Genomic DNA, 22,285 nt, shown 5'->3' on the forward strand with positions numbered 1-22,285 from the left:
AAATGTGTTCATTCCTCCAATAAAACTATATAGCAAACAAAACAACTCTTGCCTCATTGCCTTCACTCTTTTATTGAGCCTGTGCAGGTAATTTACCCAGTGGGGCTTCTGATGAACAACCCAGTCACTAGAATAAAATGTTGGCTACAAACCATGGATACACAACTACTCTTTTGTCCAACAGAAACATCAGGTAACAACCATACATTTCTCCTTGTGTTAGTTCAGGAGTTGATGATGCTATAGTTGCGGTGATGGATGCTAAAGGACTAAAATTAGAATTATAATTGAATTGCTTTACGCTGGTGCTCCTTGAACTCTCAACTGCTGAAATTCACTTCAGTTGGTAAACATCAAAGATGTCATTCACTGTTCATAAATGGTTCATTTTTCAGCCATTATTGACACAGTACTCGTTAATACATTATTTACTTTTACTGCTGCTGTGCCAGCTTCATTTTTTCTGATGACTGGGCTGTGAGGAAATAAGTTACAAAACTGCTATTAAAGCCTGGGCACACAATTTACAGCCTTAGCTGTGTTCACCACTGTCTATATATTAACCTCTGATCTAATGGAATACAATAGAATTCAATGCTATACAGAAGCACCTTAATAAAAGGAGAAACAATTCTGTAGCAGCCCTCTTGTATTTGTAATGGCAGAGAGTTTCAACATGTGCAATTCTCTTTATTTTTTGTAGCACCGGCCTTTTGTAGAAAGGTTGCCTACTAGCGCGTTCCAGGGCTTACATTGACGAAACATAAACAAAGCAGCTAGCTATACAGTGTTACCTTTACAGCTCCTTTTCTCTGAACCCTAGTTGGGAGCGAGCTGATCTCATGCTAACTTGGCTATGGTGGTCTGGGTTAACGGTCGAATGACTGGACAGTGAGACAGTGGTTGCAGCAAAATTAGCTCAGGCTTTATTATTATTATAAGCATTAAAGGCACTTTTACTAACATTTACTAACACTAGGCTGGACTATGGACCGCTTACCCCGTAGACTCACTAAGACAGCTTATATACTACACCTGTCCGACTACTTCACCCGTACACATTTTTCTCAATAAGCCGCTGGGGGAGACTGAGATTGCAACAACAGCTTCTGGGGTTAGTGACAGAACATGAATAACAGAGTTAGCTATACAGGTTCTGGGGGTACTTGAATTCACCCGGGCCACCATGAAGTCCTCTGAGCAGCTTCCAAGATGTTCTTGATGGCTCTTTGCCTGTGCAGTCCGCAAGAGTCCTAGGACCCGGTGTAGAGACTTGCCTTTGAAGCCACTGCAGCCCAATTCAACAGGCTCACAGTGGGCCTTCCACCCGTTCCTCCGACACTCAGCTACCAGCTCAGCGTACTTGGCCCTCGTTCTTTCCTGTGCTTCCTCCATTCGATCTTCCCAGAGGACAGTTAGTTCCAGTAACACCACCTGCTTGCTCCCCGTGGACATCAAGACCATCTCCGATCGGAGTGATGTTACTGCAATGGTGTCTGTGAATCTCAATTGTCTCCCTGGATAAACCAGGAGGTGCCAGTCTCTTGCTGTGGAAAAAGGCAATTGCAGACTTGGTTGGGTGATGCTGCTTGCTGTTAATGCCAGTGCCGATAGTGTAAGCTGCTGCCTTCAGGGCCTGGCCTTCAGGCCTTTCAGCAGCAGCTAAGGGTTTGCTCTAATGATCCCCTTTTCTAGCAGAGTAGGCAAGCAGGTGAGTCCAACAGGCCCTAAGTGAACAGGTTGGCAGGGCTAGGGAGGACGTCATACACTGACTGGATGAGGAACTTGCTCTACCTTCCAGAGTTCTGCCCAGCTGATCTTAAGGCAAGCTGCTCCCACTTCGTCCAGGCCCCCTGCTTGGACATGCCCACCATTCTGCTGAAGCAAGCTTCCTCTACCTCGGCTCATACCTCCTCCTGGATAAGCTTCCGCTTCTCCTTTCCTCTGGCTTTGCTGTAGCATGGCTTAGGATTGCTGCCAAACCCAGCCCGCCCAGTGGCCAATGTGCCCACCAAGGTGCTGTGCCACAGCCTTGCTTCCGACGTTCCACTGCATCCTGGGCATGCCACTTCCTTCCTTGTCTGACCTCTACCCCTGCTGAGGAGACCTTGGTGTCAATTGAGTCTCGGTAGAGCAGGACTTTTCTGGCTCAGGTGACCTTGAACTCCTCTAACAAACTGCTGAAGGGACGCTAGAGCTTGGTGGAATGGCCAAAGAAAGCAATGCTGCTTAGACTCCGTGGCAGGCCCATCCACCTGAATTGAAATCGGCTGATCTTCCGCTCAAAGCCCTCCACGGTGGTAATTGGGACTTCGTATCAACAATGGCCAGAGGAGACGAGGGAGGATGCCATGTGCGTAGATCCAGGCCTTAAACTTTCCAGGAAGTCCTGACTTGTCCACTGCCGAGAACCATGTGTCGAGGTCATTGCTGGTACTCTGCCGTGCAGCGGTTTCCTTCAGATTGTCAGTGAAGAGCTTGGCCAGTGCAAACAGAGAAACAGAGATTGTGCAGCCGGTAATAATGCCCTTCTCCAGATGATGCCACTCCGATGTGGAAGTCCCAGAGGACCCCCCTAGGGCTAAAGTTGTTATAGTAGTCAAGGATAAGATTTCGGATCTTCTCTGGGACGTGATATCTGCTCAGGGCCAATCCCACCAGTTTGTGTGGTATCGATCCATAAGCATTGGGAAGGTCTAGCCACAGCACTGCCAAGTCCCCTTTGCTCTCCCATGCCTCTCTGATCAGCTATGTCACCACCCCTGTGTGTTCAATACACCATGGAACCCCTGGGACTCCTCCCTTCTGCACCGAGGTGTCTATGTAGGTGTTTAGGAGAAATCCCATCAGGCGATTGGAAACAATCTTGAAGAAGGTTTTGCACTCCACACTAAGGAGGGAGATTGTCCTGAACTGCTTGATGTTACTTGCTTTCTCCTCCTTGGGAATCCACACGCCTTCTGCATATATCCACTGCTGAGGTACTCCCCCTCTTCTCCAGATGGTTCTTAGGATCTTTCAAAGATGCTCCAGAAGCCTGGGGCAATGTTTGAAGACCTTGTATGGAACTCCACTTGGGCCTGGTGCTGATGATGTTCTGGCAAATTTGATTTGTTTTTGCAGACCTTTCCACATTTGCAGACTGCACTCAGTCGATTGTTCATTCACATTGGTTGTTACCAGACAATCAGTCTGTTCAAGACAAAAGACACAGAACAAATGGAGATAGTTCAGCAATTTACTGAAGCTCAGGCAAACAGTACAACAACGCAGTGGCAGGGAGCTTGGTTAAGTCAGGCAGAAGTTTGGTACCAGGGAGATGACAGCACAGGCAGACAATCAGATGAGGAGCAGGCAGCAGGAACCATATAACCAGGTGAGCCGTTAGAAAAAGGCAAGGAGGAACCAGGAGAGCAGAGACTGAAATATTGGTCAGGGACAGAAGGCTGAGGCCATTATTAGGAGGCAGACAAAGCAGAGAAATCCGTGACAGGTAAGGTCGGTACCGGGAAGTCTGGCAGGAAAATGCTGGAGAGTCTTGCATGGCAAAGAACAATTTGGCAGAGGAGTGAGTATGGAGCTGGTGAATATATACTGGGCTGATTGCATGGGATGAGGGGCAGCTGTGTGCACAGGTGAGAAGAGTGAGACTGATGATGTGGGTGTGGCTTGCAGGCTGAGTGGGGCAGAGGCGGGATGAATGGAAAAGTACTGGGAGCAGATGGCTGAACTGTGACAAGATCCCTTTACAACATGAATGTTATAACTAGGGCTAGGAATTTAACGCGTTAATTACGATCAATTAATTACAGAAAAAATAAGGCGACAAGAAAATTAACGCAATTTATCGCAATTTATTTTTGCACAGTGTAGAACGTTGCTCATTGCTCGAGTTTCCGCCCGGCCCGTAATACTGACGCACAGGACGCAACACGAGCAAAGAAGCGAGATGATGAGTTGTTGCTGGGTTTATTGGGCGGACATTTGAGTTCTTAAGCCCAGTTCAGACCAAAGATTCTCAACGCAACTGTTTTCAAATATCGCAGGTGAAAGTTGCAGTGTGTGCAGTGTGAACTGATCCATCTCGTTGTGAATCTAACTGGCTCATGTCGTCTCCAGCGATTCAACTTGACGATTCGCAAGCGGCTGGTTTTTAGATCATGACACACATCACCTGTTTCAACAGCCAATCAAGTCTTAGCAAAGTCCGCTGGTCAAGTCACTGACAAACTGTGAGCTGGCTCAAAAGGCCATTATGGATGGAGGCTCAAGGAGTGTGTATGTGTGTGAGAGAGAAAGAGACAGAGAGAGAAAAAAGGGATGGAGAGAGAGAGAGCGAGAGAGAGAGAGAGAGAGAGAGGGAGAGGGAGAGGGGGGGTCTAGCGGTCAGTACAAAGAATAAGGAGAGCAAGAGCAGCAATCAAAGCAGTGAATCAGGGAAATAAAACAGTATTTTCTCTGTTTTATCTCTATAGAAATGCAGCTGTAGCGAGTATCTCATTATCTCTGTCCTCATTTATATGTGATGATGCTACAAATTATATCCAGCTACGCAAAAAAGCCTGGAAAGACGGAGGTTAGAAGGGAAGTACAGAGAGAAGTTGCTACGGAGATGATACACCGTCTCTTCTCATCGCATTGGTCCGAACTGTTTCAGAACATTGCAAGTAGTTGCAAGTTTCAACTCGTTGCATTGTGAATCTTTGGTCTGAACTGGGCTTAAAAACGACCAAGTGGAAACATGAACAAGAGCACAGTTGTGTAAAAATTGTGCAAGAAAGAATTCACCTTCCATCGGAGCTCTTCAGCCTCCACTCCCACCCCAATGCCAAACATGTTGCAGCTAACATTAGCACAGACAACGCTAGAAGGGACTGTCATTAGTTGATGGATCATTTATGTTTCTGTGTTTTTGAAAACATGGGAGAAAAAGCACTCTATGTTAAAGGATATTATTCTAAATATTTTTTGCAATGTTAGGTTTCCACTTTTCTTGAAAATACCGTACTAAGCACTGTTTTATATTTTATAAACAAAAACAAATGTGTTTAAGACGTAAGTTTACAAAAAGTTGGTGCTCACTGATCAAAAAAAACAACACATTTTGTTGTTTAAACTAATTGTTGTGTCTATTCATTAATTGAGTCATGTACCAAAATCCATTAAAATTGAAAAAAATGTTGCTTCTTGTGTCAAATATTGACATGTGATTAATCACGATTAATTAATTACAAAGCCTCTAATTAATTCGATTATTTTTTTAATCGTGTCCCACTAGTTATGGCATAATAATAAAAATGCCATTTTCTTCCTCTAGCCTAGGGCGAAAGCCTTACACCAGTCAGGATTTAACAATATTTCATTCAAAATCTCATGTTGCCAGATCATTATAAATCAAATCTGATCAAACCACATCCCACACAGTTCTGAGGAAGCAGATTCACTGAGTTAGTGTTTGTTTTTTCAATTTTTAATTAACATTTTTCTCCAAATTTTAACTTAGATTTTTGCATATTTATTCATGAATATTTAAGCTATTAGAAAAAAGGATATGTTTACAACTGGCTTAAGCCAAGGCAACAGTTAAAGCGTGAAATTGTGATGACTGCTGTAATCACGGTTATTTAATTACTATTATCATGTGTTTCCCCTCTTAATGGGCCATTTATGATTTGTTAATTTTTAATTATGAGATACTACTGAGATGCCCTCTAGCAGGGCCAGCATTGCCATGCTTCAGCCCCCTCTCTCCATACATCATACATGTGTATAGGTCCTATTTGTGCATGTTTGTGTGAAGCAGAGTTAAGAAATTGTGTTATTTCCCATTAAAGTATACCTTTTTCTTAAAGTTATATGCCACCTTTGTTATATGAGCTGATAAATTTCATATTTGTTTACATATTACATGCGCATATTTTAGGCTGGATTACAAATTAAATTGTACTAGATTGTACTTTCATGCCTTCTACAAAATATATTATTCTATGTTGCCTTATTAAATAGCTGATGGGGAAAAAACAGAGTAGATGGGAGGAAGGGAATGTAACAAATCCTCAGGGCATCCTTGTGTAACCTACATGAGCAGAAGGTTTTATTCTGGCCATGTGAGAGTCTCAGGGCTAACTTATAGAGTGAACCAGTGGCCTTTGGCGAACGAGACACCAGTCTAACTCTGCATTCAAGCTCAATGAAAGTAACATAACACCACAGACTGTGTCAGAGATAGGAAGCAGATGGGATGGCCCCGAGGGGTGAAAGAAGAAGTTTCAAAGCAAAACGTCTGATCTTCAAAGTTGAACTGTTCTTATATAGATATGCAACAATGGCTTGGTGATCTATGCATAAAGTATCTTCTTTAATGATGCAGATCCAAAGACCGAGCTTCAGTCAGACTGTCTTTTAGAATCAGCATAAAACACACTCTCATTAAATGAAGATGTATTTGAAAAAGTGTGAGGAGGTGGCACAAGGTCGTCCCAAGGTCAGTCTCATGTGGTAATGCAGTTAAAGCTACAGTGCTCAGTCAGACATCATGCAGACATATGATAAGCTCACAGTGGTGTCACTCACTCACAGTGTTCCTGCTCTTCTGACAGGTGAAAGAAACATGAGGCTTAACTTCCTCTCTGCTTTTCCTTCGATGGTTGAAATCATTTGAAGATACAGAAGAAAGGAAGAATGCTGGGAATTGAGAGGAGATAGTGATACAAACACAATGGGCATGCGTGTGTGTGTGTGTGTGTGGGTGTGTGTGTGTGTGTGTGTGTGAGTGAGGGAAGATATATTCAGAGCAAATCTCCTGCAACCCTAGTGCATCTATGTGTTTTGTGTTTTATGTGTGGACATGTATGTGTGTGCTGTGCAGGAAGGAAAGGAGTGTTTTTGATGAATGCGTCCTGACGGATGTTGTAACCCCCCTAAGCCTGCCTCCACTTCCACTCCAGCCCTCCTGTCACGACTGAATATCGAGGTCAAACCACCTTTCATATCTGTTCCACACTGCAAGGACAAAACATAGAGAAGTAAACACACCATCCCCTGGGAATGCTGTAGCACTCTTATTTTTTACTCATTACTCAAACAAATGTCTTAGTGCATGATAATATGTTTTAAAGTTAAAAAATATTTAGTGTCAACATTCCAGTTTCGGTTAAATTAGATTAGCAGCAGCACCGTGCAGAAGTTAAGGTATTGGAAATGAAAAATGTTGACCTTAATTCTAACCCTCCATATGAGGCCAACTTAGTAAAAATGTAGTGTAGTTTAAAATGTAGTGTCAAAGGGCATCCATCTTCCAGGTTTGATCAAAATTGCACCAGCTTCGTCTGCGATCTTGAGGTTAATCACAGCTGGACGAGTTGTCACGGAGATATCACCTGAGTTTCAGGTGTGACTGACACAATCTGATCCACAGATCCTCCTGTCCTCTCCCATTTATCATCTATAGTGGGGAAACACTGATCAGCAACAGGATAGAGGTGGGAGGTGAAGTACTGCCTCAGGGTTTCAGTTAACAGGATTTTGCCTCATTTAATCCAAATGCCCTGGCTGCTACGCAAATGTTGCCTCTGGTGAGGGGGAAACCTGATTGTCTTAATTTTGTGGAAAATGAGAGAAAGACTACAGAGGAGAAGAGTGGTGTAATTTAGAGTAAGAGACCATTAACATATAGAATACATTTCCCTCATTCAATTGCAATGCCTGAGTTATGCCATAAGGCTTTATACGTAGTTCAGCATTTAAACATAATATGGCTTGAACCACTACAAAACAATATTCTTAAAATTGACAGGACTTGAGTGTGACCATGAACTTTGTAAGGTGACATTTTGAGGCAATATTTCCATGAGGAAATTAAATAATTGTACTTAAGTACTGTAGCCTCAAATTCTTGAGGTGCTTTAGAGAACTTGCATTTTATGCCAATTTATACTTCTACTCCACTGCATTACAGAGTGAAATATTTTACTTTATATTATATTTTGTTTTATTCCACTACATTTTATGGACAACAAGTTTATAGTTACTTTGTGATTTTTACATACAAAACGTACCATTAACCTATAAAATATGATGCAATATTATAGATTATAGTGCCCAACTGTGTATAAGGTGGTTGAATGTAATTCCACTTCAGTCCGCTACAGGATTCATTCTGTGCATATGCTTCAGTAATAATAATCCAACAATATAAAACATATACAACATACACAATAAAGTAATTAAAATAAGCTTCACCTCAACCAGGTAAGCTGCATCAATAAAAAAAAATACATGTTCCTAACTTCACTTCTACTCCGGACTCCTTGTGCCTTGCAGGTTTTCCTTGGATCGTGGTGGCACCTGGATTATTGTTGCTGTTATGGAAAAACTGAGACCTAATGAACATGAAGACTGAAGAGGAGTTCTGGAGATCTTATTAACGACACTAGAACATTTATTGACACTTGGTCAAGGAAAATTAGGACTAAGCAGTACAAGTCTACCACAGTATAATATCGTAAAGTGCCATGTGTCTGTTGTATCCTCATGGGGGAATTGTTGCGTCTCTTTAAATCAAAGTATGTTGTCTAGACCTACTCTAAAATGAACGTGTCCTGCGTTAACGTATGTTATGATCTGACGCACAAATTACCGGGATTGAAGTGAAAGTGCTTATCCATTGATGCTTCAGTATTAACAATCTTTAAATAAATGTTACAATATACGACTTCTGCTTGTGATACTTCTATATTTTGCATATGTACTAAGTATTTTAACATTATTCTACTGGTCACTTACATGAATTACTATTTACTATTTGGGTTTGCACAATTTTCTCCAATTTGTCTTGCTGCAGGTTATATTTTTGTATTAGAAAAAATAAATTCTACTTAGTTTTTGGTATAACACCGGCTAGCCTCAAGCAGAGATGCAGAGCAGGCTGCAGAGGGTAAATTTTCACACTTATAGTTCCCAAGTAACATCACTTGCAGTAATTTATCTGAATTTGCGCAGCTCCCTCTGGGGCCAAAAATGACTGTATCCAAAGTTCCACCACTGCCTGTATTTGGCCAATGAATGATATTGAACGCAGCCTAAAGCAAGACATGGGTTGACATGAAATTTTAGCGCACACAAGGTTTTAAAAATGCAAATTTAGTTATATTGTTTAGGATTATTTATCTTGTTTGTCATGCTGTATATGAACATACTGCAACAACAGGCTTCCTTGTGGTTTGCAGATAAAATGTAGACAACAGCAGTGACCAAGTTAATTGGCACAGACTTTATTTGTATTTCTTTATTCTATACAGATGCAATATATCAATCATCTCTGCTTTTATAAATAAAAAAGCTTTAAGCCCAAGGGTGAAGTAGCCAGCATTTCGGGCAAATGGTAGGATTGGAACATATAGGTTGAGATAAATGTATCTATTTAGATATTTATGTATTTAATCACATATAAAATGCTTAATATTTTGTCCGGTAACCAATGTGTGCCAAGACCTATAAAAGATGGATACAGTCAAGGGATGTGCACACAGTGGATTTTGTGTTTTTGCTGGCATAAAGACTAAACTGACAGATGCTGTTAGCAATTCAACAAAGAGTGGTTACTGAATAACTGGGTTCTTTCAATGCGGGTATGGAGTATTGAAATCTTGAAAGTCTAAAAGAAAGTGTCCTGGAGAAGCAGCAGCCTATACGATGCACATCGCATAAACATAAAGTCCTCAATCTCAGTCCTCTGGGGATCTCTGTTGCATATCATCCATTGCTCTCCATTTCTCTGCCAACAGTTCCTGTCTCTCTGTCAAACTGTCAGAAGAAGGCAAACTGCCAAAAAATAAAAGTTTTAAAAGTATAAGGGTCAGAGGTGGATATGCATAAGTGGAAAGTTGCTGCTGAGTGTAAAATGAAAGTTCAACTAAAGCTAAAAATCCTCCTTCCCTGCAAAGTTTATCCCCTTGGGAAGCCCCTGTGAATGTCACCTCCAGGAAGATATCAGAACACTGTTCCTCTGAGCATGAAAGCATTTTATTAGAAAAATGATGACACACTTGACTGTTTAAAGGACAGTAGTATACATTCAGATCAGGTCATCTGTACAGTACAAAGATAGAGAGAGGTGTTGGAGAGGTGTGTGTGTGTGTGTGTGTGTGTGTGTGTGTGTGTGTGTGTGTGTGTGTGTGTGTGTGTGTGTGTGTGTGTGTGTGTGTGTGTGTGTGTGTGTGTGTGTGTGTGTGTGTGTGTGTGTGTGTGTGTGTGTAGTCTTTCTATAGCAACATTCCTCTACTAGTGAAACACTGTAGCCTTATTGTGTTGGAGTTATTGATTCACTCCTCTCGTAGTTTTGGCCTCAATGAGAAATGAAAGGTCACAGAAAAAGAGTGACCCTTCGACAGTCGAAATTCTCTTATTTGAAGTAGTGATTCCAGTGTAAACAGACTCACTTTTACACATATATATAATTAGGTTTTGTGCCTTTTACATTTTTTTTTTGTTCAGGCCATCTGAGCCTGGATCAAACTCCCTAATAATCCATATGGTGCAGAGAATGTGTGCTGGAGGAGTCACTGGGGTGGCTGCAGTGGGTAAACACTTTAATACTGCATTTTGGCATCATGTTACTTGATATACACATTCCTTTCATGTTTCAAACCTCTTCCTTAAACAAGATAAGGCGCTGAAATGACTGCATTTAAGTAGAACTATCGTGGTTGCACTGTCTGTAAGGCCTCCTTCAATTTTCATACTCAGTGGAAAGGCGGACACTGGATGGATACACAAGGTTTTTAAGCAGCAAAAAAGTTTTCAGTTTCCTCTCAGTCCTTTTTACAAGCAGCCCCCCCCTTCCTCTCCAAGTTAATGGACATGAGACACAGAGCTTCGATTAAAGCCTCCTGGTAAACAACAGCTTCAACTACACTGTACCTTTGAACAAATGAACACAGACTTCACTTGTTTTGTAAATAAACATCTACACATCACTTTTTTATAACAGCACAACAACATCACATCTCATATGTAGGGCGGCCTTCTGACTACACAGTGTCCAAGAGAAAATCACTAGATCCCTCAGGGCGCTACTCAGTAACTCAATTGACCCTAACCCTGTAGTCTCCACGAGGAGAGAGGAGCTTCTGCAACAAAGAAGGGGAATGAACATTACTGACATTATTATCAATGCATCCAAACACACATGGGGCAGGGAGACACAAAGTCGGAGTCAGTGTAATCCATTGGGTGTGAACGGTGATATCCTTTCAAGACTGATATCTGCCTCGCAGTCCTCCAAGTCACAGACCGAGTCGGTGGCGTTGTCATTATTGTGAGAAAACTGTGAAATCCTGTCAAAAGTCTCCTCGTGCTCGATACATTCAACAACGTTGGGGATCATGTTAACATATGCGTTCGCGATTTCCTTGTGGATGAGGGTGTCTTGGTTATATGAGACCAGCTCGTTGCTAATGTTGACAGTTTCCACTGGTGTGTTGGAGCAGAAATTACGACAACCTAAGAGGCTTGCGAAGGCCTTCCTGAACTCAGCGTTGAAGGCGTAAATAACGGGGTTCAGGGAGGAGTTGGTCCAGCCGAACCACACGAAGACGTCGAAAGTCGTCTCGCTGACGCACGGTAGACCCGCGTCCCGGTCCGTGGACGGTCTGTCGCAGAACGGTACCATACAGTTTAGGACGAAGAAAGGTAACCAGCAACACACGAAGACACCCATAATAATTGACAAAGTTTTGAACACTTTGGTTTCCCGTTTAATCGACGTTTTCAAGGTGTTGTGGTGTTGGCACTCGATCCTGTTTGTCCTGCAACTTTGCGCGTGCTCTGCCGCTCTCTCCAGGGAGGCGATTCTTCTAATTTGGATTTGTGCGATCCGGTATATTCTGGTGTAAGTCACAATCATAATTGCCACGGGAATATAGAAACTTATCAAAGAGGAGGATATGGCGTACTCTCTGCTCAAGCTGGAGTCGCAGTTCTCCTCTATCTGCCGACTCGTGGAGGAGTTGTCTGTCCCAGCCATGTCGTCACCAATGGCTTTGTGCCAGTTAAGCTGGACCGGTATGAATGAAATGAGCACAGACAACGTCCAAGTTATGCTTATCATAACAAAGGCAACTCGCTGGGTCATCTTCCTCTCGTACCGGAAGGGGCTTGAGATGGCCCAGTATCTATCCACGCTGATGATGCAGAGGTTGAGGATGGAGGCGGTGGAGCACATAATGTCAAAAGCTACCCAGACGTTACAGAAAGTGCCAAAGGGCCAGTACCCCGCTACCTCTGCTACAGCTTTCCAGGGCATCACCAGGACGGCCACGAATAAATCTGATAGAGCCAGGGAGACGATGAAAATGTTGGTGACTTTGGTCCGCAGGTGCCGAAAGCGCAGCACCGCGGAGCAGACCAGGATGTTCCCCAGCAGGGTCCATAGGATGAGCAGGGACAGCAGGCAGCCTGTCAGCGTACGTACCATTATATCCTTCTTCGCATCCTTTGTTGCCTCCGTCTCGGTGCTGTTCCACATAATCTCTCCGAGGGGTGCCGGCACAGAGTCAGACTCCTGCACCGATGAGAGATACTTGGCTGGGTTCTCCATGTGCCTCTTCAAGTAAAACTGTAGTCCATTGCTCCGTGCGCGGTGACGGGCGCAGTTATCAGCCATTCGCCGTATTGTCCCCACTGACCCGCTGGACTGCCAGCCTGATGTGCAGCGCAAAACAGACGGAAAGAGAGAAGTGATCGCCTTAAAACTGAGCCGAGCGACGTGCCAGGTGCGCTGAGGGGCTGAAACGCAGCAGGCAGTGGCGAGCGCATGTTGCAGCCTTTACCGGTTCGGTCTTCTGACCTGGCTACCTCTGTGAATTTCACAGTCCAAGCTATCCTGAGCGCGGCGTGGGTGCGGAGGGAGTCCTTAACTCACACTAACCTAACCAGGGCTGGGCGCATGTACAGCATCACGCCTCCTTTGTGGGTGGCGATACGCACAGCATGGCACTGCGTTAGAGAAGGGGTGTGAGGAAGCCCTAAACATTTTTGAGGGATTCCAAAGTTGGTTATGACAGACTATAAAACAGTTGAGAGCTGTTTACCAATTGTGTACATCATTATCTATATTTTACATCACATAACACTGCAGTGACAGGAGTAATGATGCCTGTATGTATTTGTGTGTGTGCAGGATTGGTGCATTTAAATGTATTTTATGTGCGGTATAAGGTTTGCGCGCACACCCAACAAGCCCACATATTAATTATAATCAAGAGGAGGAACTGTAAGAGAACTTGCATGCGGTCTGAAGTAGCACTGACAGAGCTGTCCATGGTACTGAAAAGGCACATGCCTTTACAGTCCTCTCAGCAAGCAGCTCCGCATGTCTTTCTATTTATCTATCTTTATATCTATCTACCTACCTATCATATATATATATATATATATATATATACACGTGTGTGTGTGTGTGTGTGTGTGTGTGTGTGTGTGTGTGTGTGTGTGTGTGTGTGTGTGTGTGTGTGTGTGTGTGTGTGTGTGTGTGTGTGTGTGTGTGTGTGTGTGTGTGTGTTTCACAAAGCTGCTAGGATTTTCATACTGATACCATGAAGCATGAATGAGCCCGAATTTGATTTCATTACCAGCGCCAAAATCTGCGTGCGCCTCGATGGGGAAAAAAAGCCGGTGGGTCTTTTTGAATATGGACAAATCAATCTTTTTCTTATCACTGAACAGGCTACTGGTGGTGTTTTGCGCTCTGACGGCCGAACCGCCGACTGGAGGTCATAGTTCCCTCACTTTTCAGAGTTACTCTGAAAAGGTGAGTGAGTCAGATTCACACTCTCAGCGGGCGTGTTGAGCCGCAAGCTACGAGCGCGCTTCGCTTCGTTTGTGTGTCTATGCAACAACAAGCAGCACCATTTCCGGCTTTGAAACGTCACGGATATTTTTAGATGCGTCTGCTTGCCTGTCAAATCGTTGTGACACTACGTCAAAAATAATCCCCCGACGCCCGATGCCAAATTCACTGAAGTAACCTATAATCTCTGGATGTCAGAAGGCAACTTGTGCCCGGCATAACATTTCATTTTTTACATACAAACATTATTATTATTATTATGCTGAGAGATCAAAAATGGTATGTCTGTGGAATGTCTGATTATGGTCAGATAGGATAATGTCTGTCTAGAACTGTTTGCGTAGAATAATATAATATTGGTGCATTTAAGAAAAATCTCTGAACAATATATATATTCTGGATAGTTACATCATTACTTACTCATATGTCTTGGAATATATGTGTTTTTGAGACGATTTCAGTTAATTTCCCCCTACATTCAACAGTCTTCATATGTTTTACGATTTTTGTAAGAAGCGGACATTTGTGAAGAAGTGACTGAGCAATAATCCAAGATGTTTCATGTGGTAGCCTACAGGAGCTCATCAAACTCCTTAATAAAAAACGTTAATACGTGGCGCCACCTACAGGTGGAAATATGTACTACAGCTGCTGCCCATTCAGAGGTTTGGTGAGAATGTAAAAACAAAGCACAGATATCCTCGCTGTGAAAAGCAGACAATACAACACTATATGACACCAGGTTTGTGACATGTCTTGAAAAAAGAAAAGTATACTTTATTTCAATAAAAGATATACATCCATCACTTTTGTACACATAATTCATATGAGCACCATTTCATTGGAATTTCACAAAATCGCATCACAGTAACTGAATGATTGTGATAAGCATGGCAGTATTTACAAAGATTATATAGCAGTTTGCAAAAAAAAACAAGGACTTTTACCACAAGTTGGCACGTAGTGAGAACACAGAGTCGATAGCACCTGGTTGAGAACTGAATGATATTATACATTGATTTGATATAAAATTGTACAGTACAAGTATACAGTACGTCTGTGTTTTATATTTTTTTAAAACATGTATTGTCACAGACTGGGGTAGTCTTTATTGCTGATCTTCCAGGTGTAAACATACAATCTCCGGTCTGGTGTGGCAGTCTTCATCACAGCGACATTTGCTTTATATCCCCATAGTAATTCTTGAACTATTTTGATACAAGATTGCCAGTTTTTACAATACAGATGCACCCGATTTGAACAATATTTCAAGGTTAACAGATTAATTCATTGTTGTCAGAAGGGAAACGTGTTTTGACAGCAGATTTGTTATCTCACCTCACACTTCTCAATATAACGTGAACAGTGACAGTGCTACCGAGTAACATCATTTTGAACATAACTTACCACTCAACTTGACAGAATAGAGAACCAGCATACGAAAGGACACAGATGAACCTTAAATGACTGAAAGAAGCAGAGAACTATAATCCAACTCATAAAGATAATTCAAAATGTAACATTCAGCTTGTCATTATCTTTGCTGCATTCTTTCCCATTAAACTTGAACTACTAAGAGTTAATTGAGAACAATATCCATATACAGTATGAACATTTCACAGGCAGATAAAATGAGTCAAGTGGCACACCAATGCACTTGTGTCTGTTGATTACAGTACTATCAGACATTTGAGACCATCAGGTGTTTCAGTGGCTGAACTACAGTAGTCTATTATATACTTTCAGCTACTAATATGAAACAGTACAAAATGTGCAGCATATACATTTCACATGATGAACCAGTGAGGAAAACCTACTGAAATGTGACTACAGAACCAAAAGCACAAAGGGCCCTTTTGAAATTCTTGAAACTAAGGGTCCTTCTTATCACCATTTTCAATAAGCCTCCCATTATACTAGGTCGTTCTTCAAGGAACGTAGGCTAATAGGTTTGTCTCCCTCTGCAATCCCCACAGTGAGGGATCATCGTGTTGTTTGTCTCCGCGGCTTGTTTTCAAGTCTGTTGGAGTGTGACCCAGACTGCCTCCTGAACGGCTGACCTGCGCTGTGAGACACTCTCGGGAGCCGGTGGTGACAAGTGTTCTTGTGCATGTTATCTGGCATTGTCAGTCATCTGCGGTACTGTCAGACCCGGCGGAACACCTCGAAGAGGGAGGCGACTGAGTGCATGCGGTAGAAAAGGTTCAAAGGAATGGCGAAATTGAGAACTGTCGTCCATATACTGAAGCCAAACGTCTCCTGTTCCAACCCATTGTCGTACTGTGGCCGGCAGCCAAAGGCAGGAAGGATCCACAGCTGAAAGAAAGAAATTAAATTAGTTAAACCTGCATTTGTTGTTTTTTTGGCCACTTGGGGGCAGCACATGTGGCCAAAAAACAACCTGTACACACAAGATGACATATTATCCTTTCCTCCACCAAGGAGGTTAAGTTTTTGTTTGGTTGGTTTGTTTGTTTGTCTGTTTGTCAGCAAGATTATAGACTACTGGCCCAATTTTTATGAAACTTGATGGTTTCGTACAGGCAAAGGAAGAACCCATTTGATTTTTTAACAGATTCTAACCACGGGTCAGGCACACAATTTATTTTCACTTTTCATTAACATTGCGAGATAGGGCATTGCCTTGGCAGAGGTCTGCACTTTCCGAGTGCCCATCTGGTTACCTTATGAAGTTGTTAGAAAACAGCAGTCTATTTACACATTAAGCAGACATGGAGCAACATTAGCTGGTTTGTTGCGGTTCTGGTAACCTTCCCCCTTCAATATTTCTGCTTTGGTCTCCACCAATTCTTAAAGTAAATATTTGGCTCTTTAGCCGCTGGATGCTCCACTATGTACCAACTAGTCACCAACTTTGTCTGCATGCTTGGTAACATATAATGCTTTTAAGAACTCCGCCAAGGCCAATCCACTCAAAAATGTAGTGGGTTCTTTCTGGGCCCATGCAACATCCTTTGACCACGTTTCATGAAAATTAGGGCGGTAGTTTTCCTATAATCCTGCTGACAAACAGACAAAGAAATCAAACTGGAAACTAAACCTTGTTGGAGGTAATGAGCTGAAAGGAGCTAAAATGCTCTGCAGAGCTGAGGAGAAAGGCAGACTTGGGTGATAATTATCTGGAGGTTTCGTCACCATGTACAAACCCTGTCTCATTAAACGTCATCATTTGAGACACTTTTCTTATAAAAAATATTGATTAAAGCAGCTTTAAAAAAAATCAATCTGTAATTTCTACTGATAAAAAAAGAATCTGAGCAAGCATTCAGTTAATACATTTTTTTTTTTCAGACAGTTGATTGCCATTTTTTGAGCTTTTACAACATTGTCATTTACATTCAATTATCAGGCTGACGAGTACAAATGCTTACCGAAATGTTGCACATTATCAGGAAGACAGCAATGTTCTTTAGGATTTGCCTGTTTATATTTGGGGGCTCCTTTACTTTGTTTCCAACAGGCAGTGGCACCTCAGAAGGCTTCCTCGGACATCTGTAAGGCAAAAGGCAAATTTATTTATGTAGCACATTTCATGTCCAAAGCCAACGCAAAGTTCTTTACAAATTACAGTTTTTTAAAAAAAGGGATAAAAACAATAAAAAACAACAACACAAAAAGTAAACAAGAATTGAAACATGGGATAAAAACAATTCATTAAAGTAGGAAAAAGCACGGAATCAGTGAATATACCTGTACACCTGCCCGCTCTCCTCCTGCTCGTTCTCCATGGTGACACAGGTTCTGTCTGGAGTCTCGTAGGCCCGGTTGATGATACCATTGTACGGTGGGGCCAAAGAGGATGTCACCGAGAAGATCTCTGGAGCGGCTGGTAAATCAGGGTCCTCCCTCCCCCCGTCCTCTTGCTGGCGATACAGGGACTCTACGACGAACAGGTTCTGGATGTACTTCTCCAGCACAGTAAGCAGAGAGTAGATGAGGTTGGTCCAGCGGTAAGGAGGACTGCTGTCGGCGGCCAACACAGCCACAATGCTGCACCAGGACATGAGCCAGGAGCCAACTGACGACCCAAACAGCAGCTCTGTGTCCAGCTGCCTTGAAGGGTTTTTGGTGGTGTCCAGCGGCATGTGATCCGCTCGATATATGAGCAGACCTGAGGCACTGGCTGAGCACATGAACACCAGCATGACGATGCCGTAAATGTAGAACATGGAAATAGCTGATTGATGCATTTGGAGGGATTCCTCGACATGGGTGACGTACACCACCAGGATCCCGATAGTGCTGGCCAGTGCTAGTAGGCCCAGAATGGGGCCTATGGTCAGGCCATGGGTTTTGGTAGCCAGCCTCTTCTGGTTAGAAGAAAGGTCAATGGTCCGTCCAATGTTCTTCCACATGACGAAGAGCATGGCGGAGACAAATATGTGGTACTCAACGTTAAAGGGATAGAGATAGAAGAGGCTGCTGGAGAACATCGAGCAAGTGCTGGTGGTGCAGTTACAGTGGGGCTCTGAGTGCACTGCAAATAAATGAAAAGTCAAAATCAAAAAAGACAGGGTTGCCCACACTGAATGAATGAAAACATTTTTGAATCCTTACATCTGTAATTTCGTTTTAAACAGATTTTAAACCACTAACTTTTTACTCTACTCTTAAATGTTTCAAGGGAAGCATTTTGAAGTGAGACAAAGCAAAGTCAACCTGTCAGTGCTATTCTTTTACAGTATATCTACTAGTTGTGTACAAAACGATACAAAGTTGAATTCTATTATCTGAATAAGGTCAAATTATTAGGAAAAAGAGACCCGATTACATGATGGTCTGACAAAATAAACACAATCTTGTGTAGCAGATATATTGCATTAGAAGGTTTCTAATTCCGTCTTATGAAGCCAGAAAGCCCTACATCTCTAAGCTCACACAAATTCAAAGCAAAAGTCCTTTACGTCACATCCGTTAAAATTATTTATGGTATTCATGGTTTGCCTCACAACCTCTTGGCAACCAAGATGTCCCTTTTTAGCCACTTAGTGACTGATGTGTGCAGAGAACTGCACACAGCCTGTATTTAGAAACTGCCCCTTTAAAAGCCGTCAGGAAGAAAGTGCCGCTACAGAACTGTTAAAGTCATTCCCTAGCTGCAATGACGGTGCAGAGACGTTAAGAGTGCAGATGCAGATGACTTAAAGTTGATAAATCAGAGAAGAGTGGGCTTTTGCCGAGGTGGCAGAGCGTTTCAAGCTACATTTACACATGGCCAGCTATTTCCACGTTAGTCAGTGATCCATGATCATTGGCTAACCAATGTAAACATAAGTCACGCCTATGACGCAGGAGTTTTTAGAAAGACACATTTTCAGAGGTGAATTCTCTGTCTGCGTGTAAATGAAGGGCACAAAAACAGGGGAAATATCGTTTTTTAAAAATAACTGTGTAAACAGGGCCTCAGACAGATGGTGAATACAGGCATAGTCAGACAGACAGTATGAGAACATTAAAGCATGTAAACATGTTCTAGCAGAAACCCATAATATAAGTTTGAACCTTAAAATTATCATAATCCTTTAAATATTTTTGATGGCAGTGGCCTATACAATCAATCATGTTTGTTTTGTCATAAAAGCACAAGCTATTTTTTGCAGCACAAAGCTCCTTTATTCTATTTTGATGGTCAATATTGATATGTCTGAGCATCTTAGATGGTGATGACAATGCACTTTTTATACTTACTCCTCATCAAGCCCACCACAACATACTAGGGTAATGCTGATGCCCTCTAGAGATCATCTCAACAAAACCTTGCCCCCTCTTCCCCTCAGCCCCCAAAGGCCACCACTATGGTACTGCAGCCTTTAATTAAAAAGGAAACAACAGTCAGGGTGCAGCCAGCCTCACAGTCAGCCGGATATGAGGAGGAGCAGCAGAACCCCCCAGCCCTAGGCTTAGATGTATCAGTTACTGTAATTGCAGCACCCTTGGGAGTAAGCAGCCTGGGGACAAAGCCGTCTGAGGTCAAGCGGGGGGTTGCAAAGGAGGGCGGTGGTGGCTGAAGTGTGGGGAAAGGGCTGAAACCTAATAGAGAGACGTTCGACACAAACAAGACCCACTGGGCAGCCGCGCTAACCTTCCCTTCCCCTCGCATACCCTCCTCTCCTTCGTTTTTCTTTCATCCACTGAACTGAGCTCTCAAGCGGACTATTGTACTTGTCCTCTAGGTACAAGCCAGCAATCAACCCCTTGGCCCTTACCTATAGTGAGGTTTCCGTAGCCCAGGTTAGAGAGTCTTCTCTTATGGTTGTTCATGAAGTGCTCAGCCTCTGACATCACACCGTTGCACCACAGCAGGAGGTTGGTGAAGACTGCGTGGATTACACCAAATCTGAAGAGACAAACGGTTGAAAAGGTTGACGAGCAGTCATCTGATAGCACATGGCAGGGTTGTGATGTGCACAGTGTTGTGGAGTAGTGAACTACAGACATTTAAACTAGTAGATTAACTACAATTTGCAGTAGCTTACTGGTTGTTCATCTACAGTCATATGTATAGGGATTTCAGTAGCTAAATGTCTTATTTTTTGCCATGTTTTGTGTAGTTAGCTACTGAAACTACAAACAATTTTGAGCTATAAAAGGAAATACATGTTTAAAAAATGTAATATTTTAAACTTGAAGATATTTGATGTCAATTAGTCATAAATATTGGTCTTTGGTATTTATTAACAAAATATTAAGAGAAGTTGCTATTTTATAAATGAACTGGCTGAGTAAAGCCTGTCTGATGCAATACCCTTACTAGGTCTCTAGTTTCAGGAAGGCAGGCGTCTGACTGATGGACATTGTATACAAAACCAAAGCTGACAGTCCTTTTACTTTATTCCCATCCCATTCTCTTTTTTTAAATTTTTGTTTATGTATGACCTCTGAACAAGTGAACTATTTTTGCAATAAACTAATTGAGTGGCTTTTTTGATGAGTTTTTGTTATATATTATGTTGTAATTGTTATGTTATGTTGTAATCAGATGTATATTTTTATCATTTTAACAAATTTTTTCTAAAAGCTTTAGTAAACCAAACATGAGTTATCTCTGGGGTAGCAGGGCCTTAGTTTAACTTATTTCCAATGTGAAATCGTTAGTAGCTTACATGTAGATTCCATATTTTTGCACATTCTTAAGTCGCTGGTAAAGTCTTGCAATATCACATATTTCAAATACCTCTCAAATGTTTCCAAGCTCTTGATGACATCCTTGATGTGAAACCAAAGAAAATGCACCTGGAAAAAGAGCAAAAACAAGTATAAACCCAAACCCATTATCCAAAATATAGAGCTTATTAAAACACATTTTATAAACAGCGAAATCACCTCAAAACCCTTTACCTGAAGGATTTCCCTTGTCAGTTACACTCATAACATTGACAATTACATGATTATATTGTTGCAGCAACTCTGTACTCGCCTTAACAACAAAGAGGGCATTATTCAAAGACTTACCTTGTTAAGTGATGCGCAGAAAAAAAAAGAAACAGTGTCTAACACTGCTGAAAGATTATCACTTTATTGAAATGGAAGTGGGGTTGTAAGCTTACCTGTGCTATGGTGTGAGTTGCATGGATGACAGGATATACCCCGAGCACAGCCGACACACAAGACTGATAGCCAACATAATAACCGATTCGGAAAGCGTCCATAATCAGTGAAAGGAGTGCAAGCAGAGTCAAACCACCTAACAACAACAAAAAAATAAATAATCACAAGTTATTACTTGCACACTTTGGCTATATTGCAAAACGAATTATTTCCTGGGTTTATTTCATCTGTCGAATACAAACACATAGACAAAAATAACATCAATGTGCTATTTTACGCATTTACTACTGTAAACTTGTGCGTAATCTTACAAACGCACCTCTTATCCAGCATGTGGTGGCGTGGACATCTTTCTCGGTCCGCGTGTTCTTCTGTCTGTCCCGCACCAGGATGTACCACATCATCCAGATCAGCTGGAGGATCATGAGGCAGGTGACAAAGGACAGCAGGTGTTCTTCTTTGACAGAGGTTCCATGGTGCGCGACAGCCAGCATCAATGCTGCCCCGATCAGCAATACATTGGTCCCGTACTGTCCGCTGAGGATCTCTGCGTTCTTCCTCGGATAATCCCCTGACATACTGAGTTTTAGTTTGGTGAAAATCTTATTGTCGTGCTCGGAGCTGGATGACGAGGAGGAACTGTGACAGTACTTGTTCAAGCACATAATATCCAGGCCGCTGTGTTCCACCATGGTGGGAGACATGTAGAAAAATCACAACGCCGAGAGAAGAATAAAGTCAAACCGGCGCCTATAAGAGCATTTGGGGGAGGCCAGGGGTCTAACCTGTTGCTACAAGGTGGGGATTCAGACGAATAGGTATCGTGCCAAACATGCTCATTCAATCTTCAAGGTCCGGCTCAGTGGA

At 42.3% G+C, this 22,285-nt stretch overlaps 2 protein-coding genes across 2 annotated transcripts; both read right to left on the reverse strand.

Moving 5' to 3' along the window:
* Window positions 1-11,215: 11,215 nt before the first annotated feature.
* On the reverse strand, window positions 11,216-12,641 carry drd5a (dopamine receptor D5a; the record flags this gene model as incomplete). Its single annotated transcript, XM_083939822.1, has 1 exon — window positions 11,216-12,641. The coding sequence occupies exon 1, from the start codon at window positions 12,596-12,598 to the stop codon at window positions 11,216-11,218; it is 1,383 nt and encodes a 460-aa protein (XP_083795948.1). The 5' UTR covers window positions 12,599-12,641.
* A 3,331-nt stretch (window positions 12,642-15,972) lies between these two features.
* On the reverse strand, window positions 15,973-22,137 carry otop1 (otopetrin 1). The gene is made up of 7 exons (XM_083939676.1): window positions 21,738-22,137; window positions 21,418-21,554; window positions 21,045-21,103; window positions 20,077-20,207; window positions 17,561-18,347; window positions 17,242-17,362; window positions 15,973-16,165 (listed from the first exon to the last, which is right to left on the reverse strand). The coding sequence occupies exons 1-7, from the start codon at window positions 22,120-22,122 to the stop codon at window positions 15,995-15,997; spliced, it is 1,791 nt and encodes a 596-aa protein (XP_083795802.1). The 5' UTR covers window positions 22,123-22,137; the 3' UTR covers window positions 15,973-15,994.
* Between the last annotated feature and the right edge of the window lie 148 nt (window positions 22,138-22,285).

This window comes from Echiichthys vipera (genome assembly GCF_963691815.1).
Source record: "Echiichthys vipera genome assembly, chromosome: X".
NCBI classification, from domain to species: domain Eukaryota; kingdom Metazoa; phylum Chordata; class Actinopteri; order Perciformes; family Trachinidae; genus Echiichthys; species Echiichthys vipera.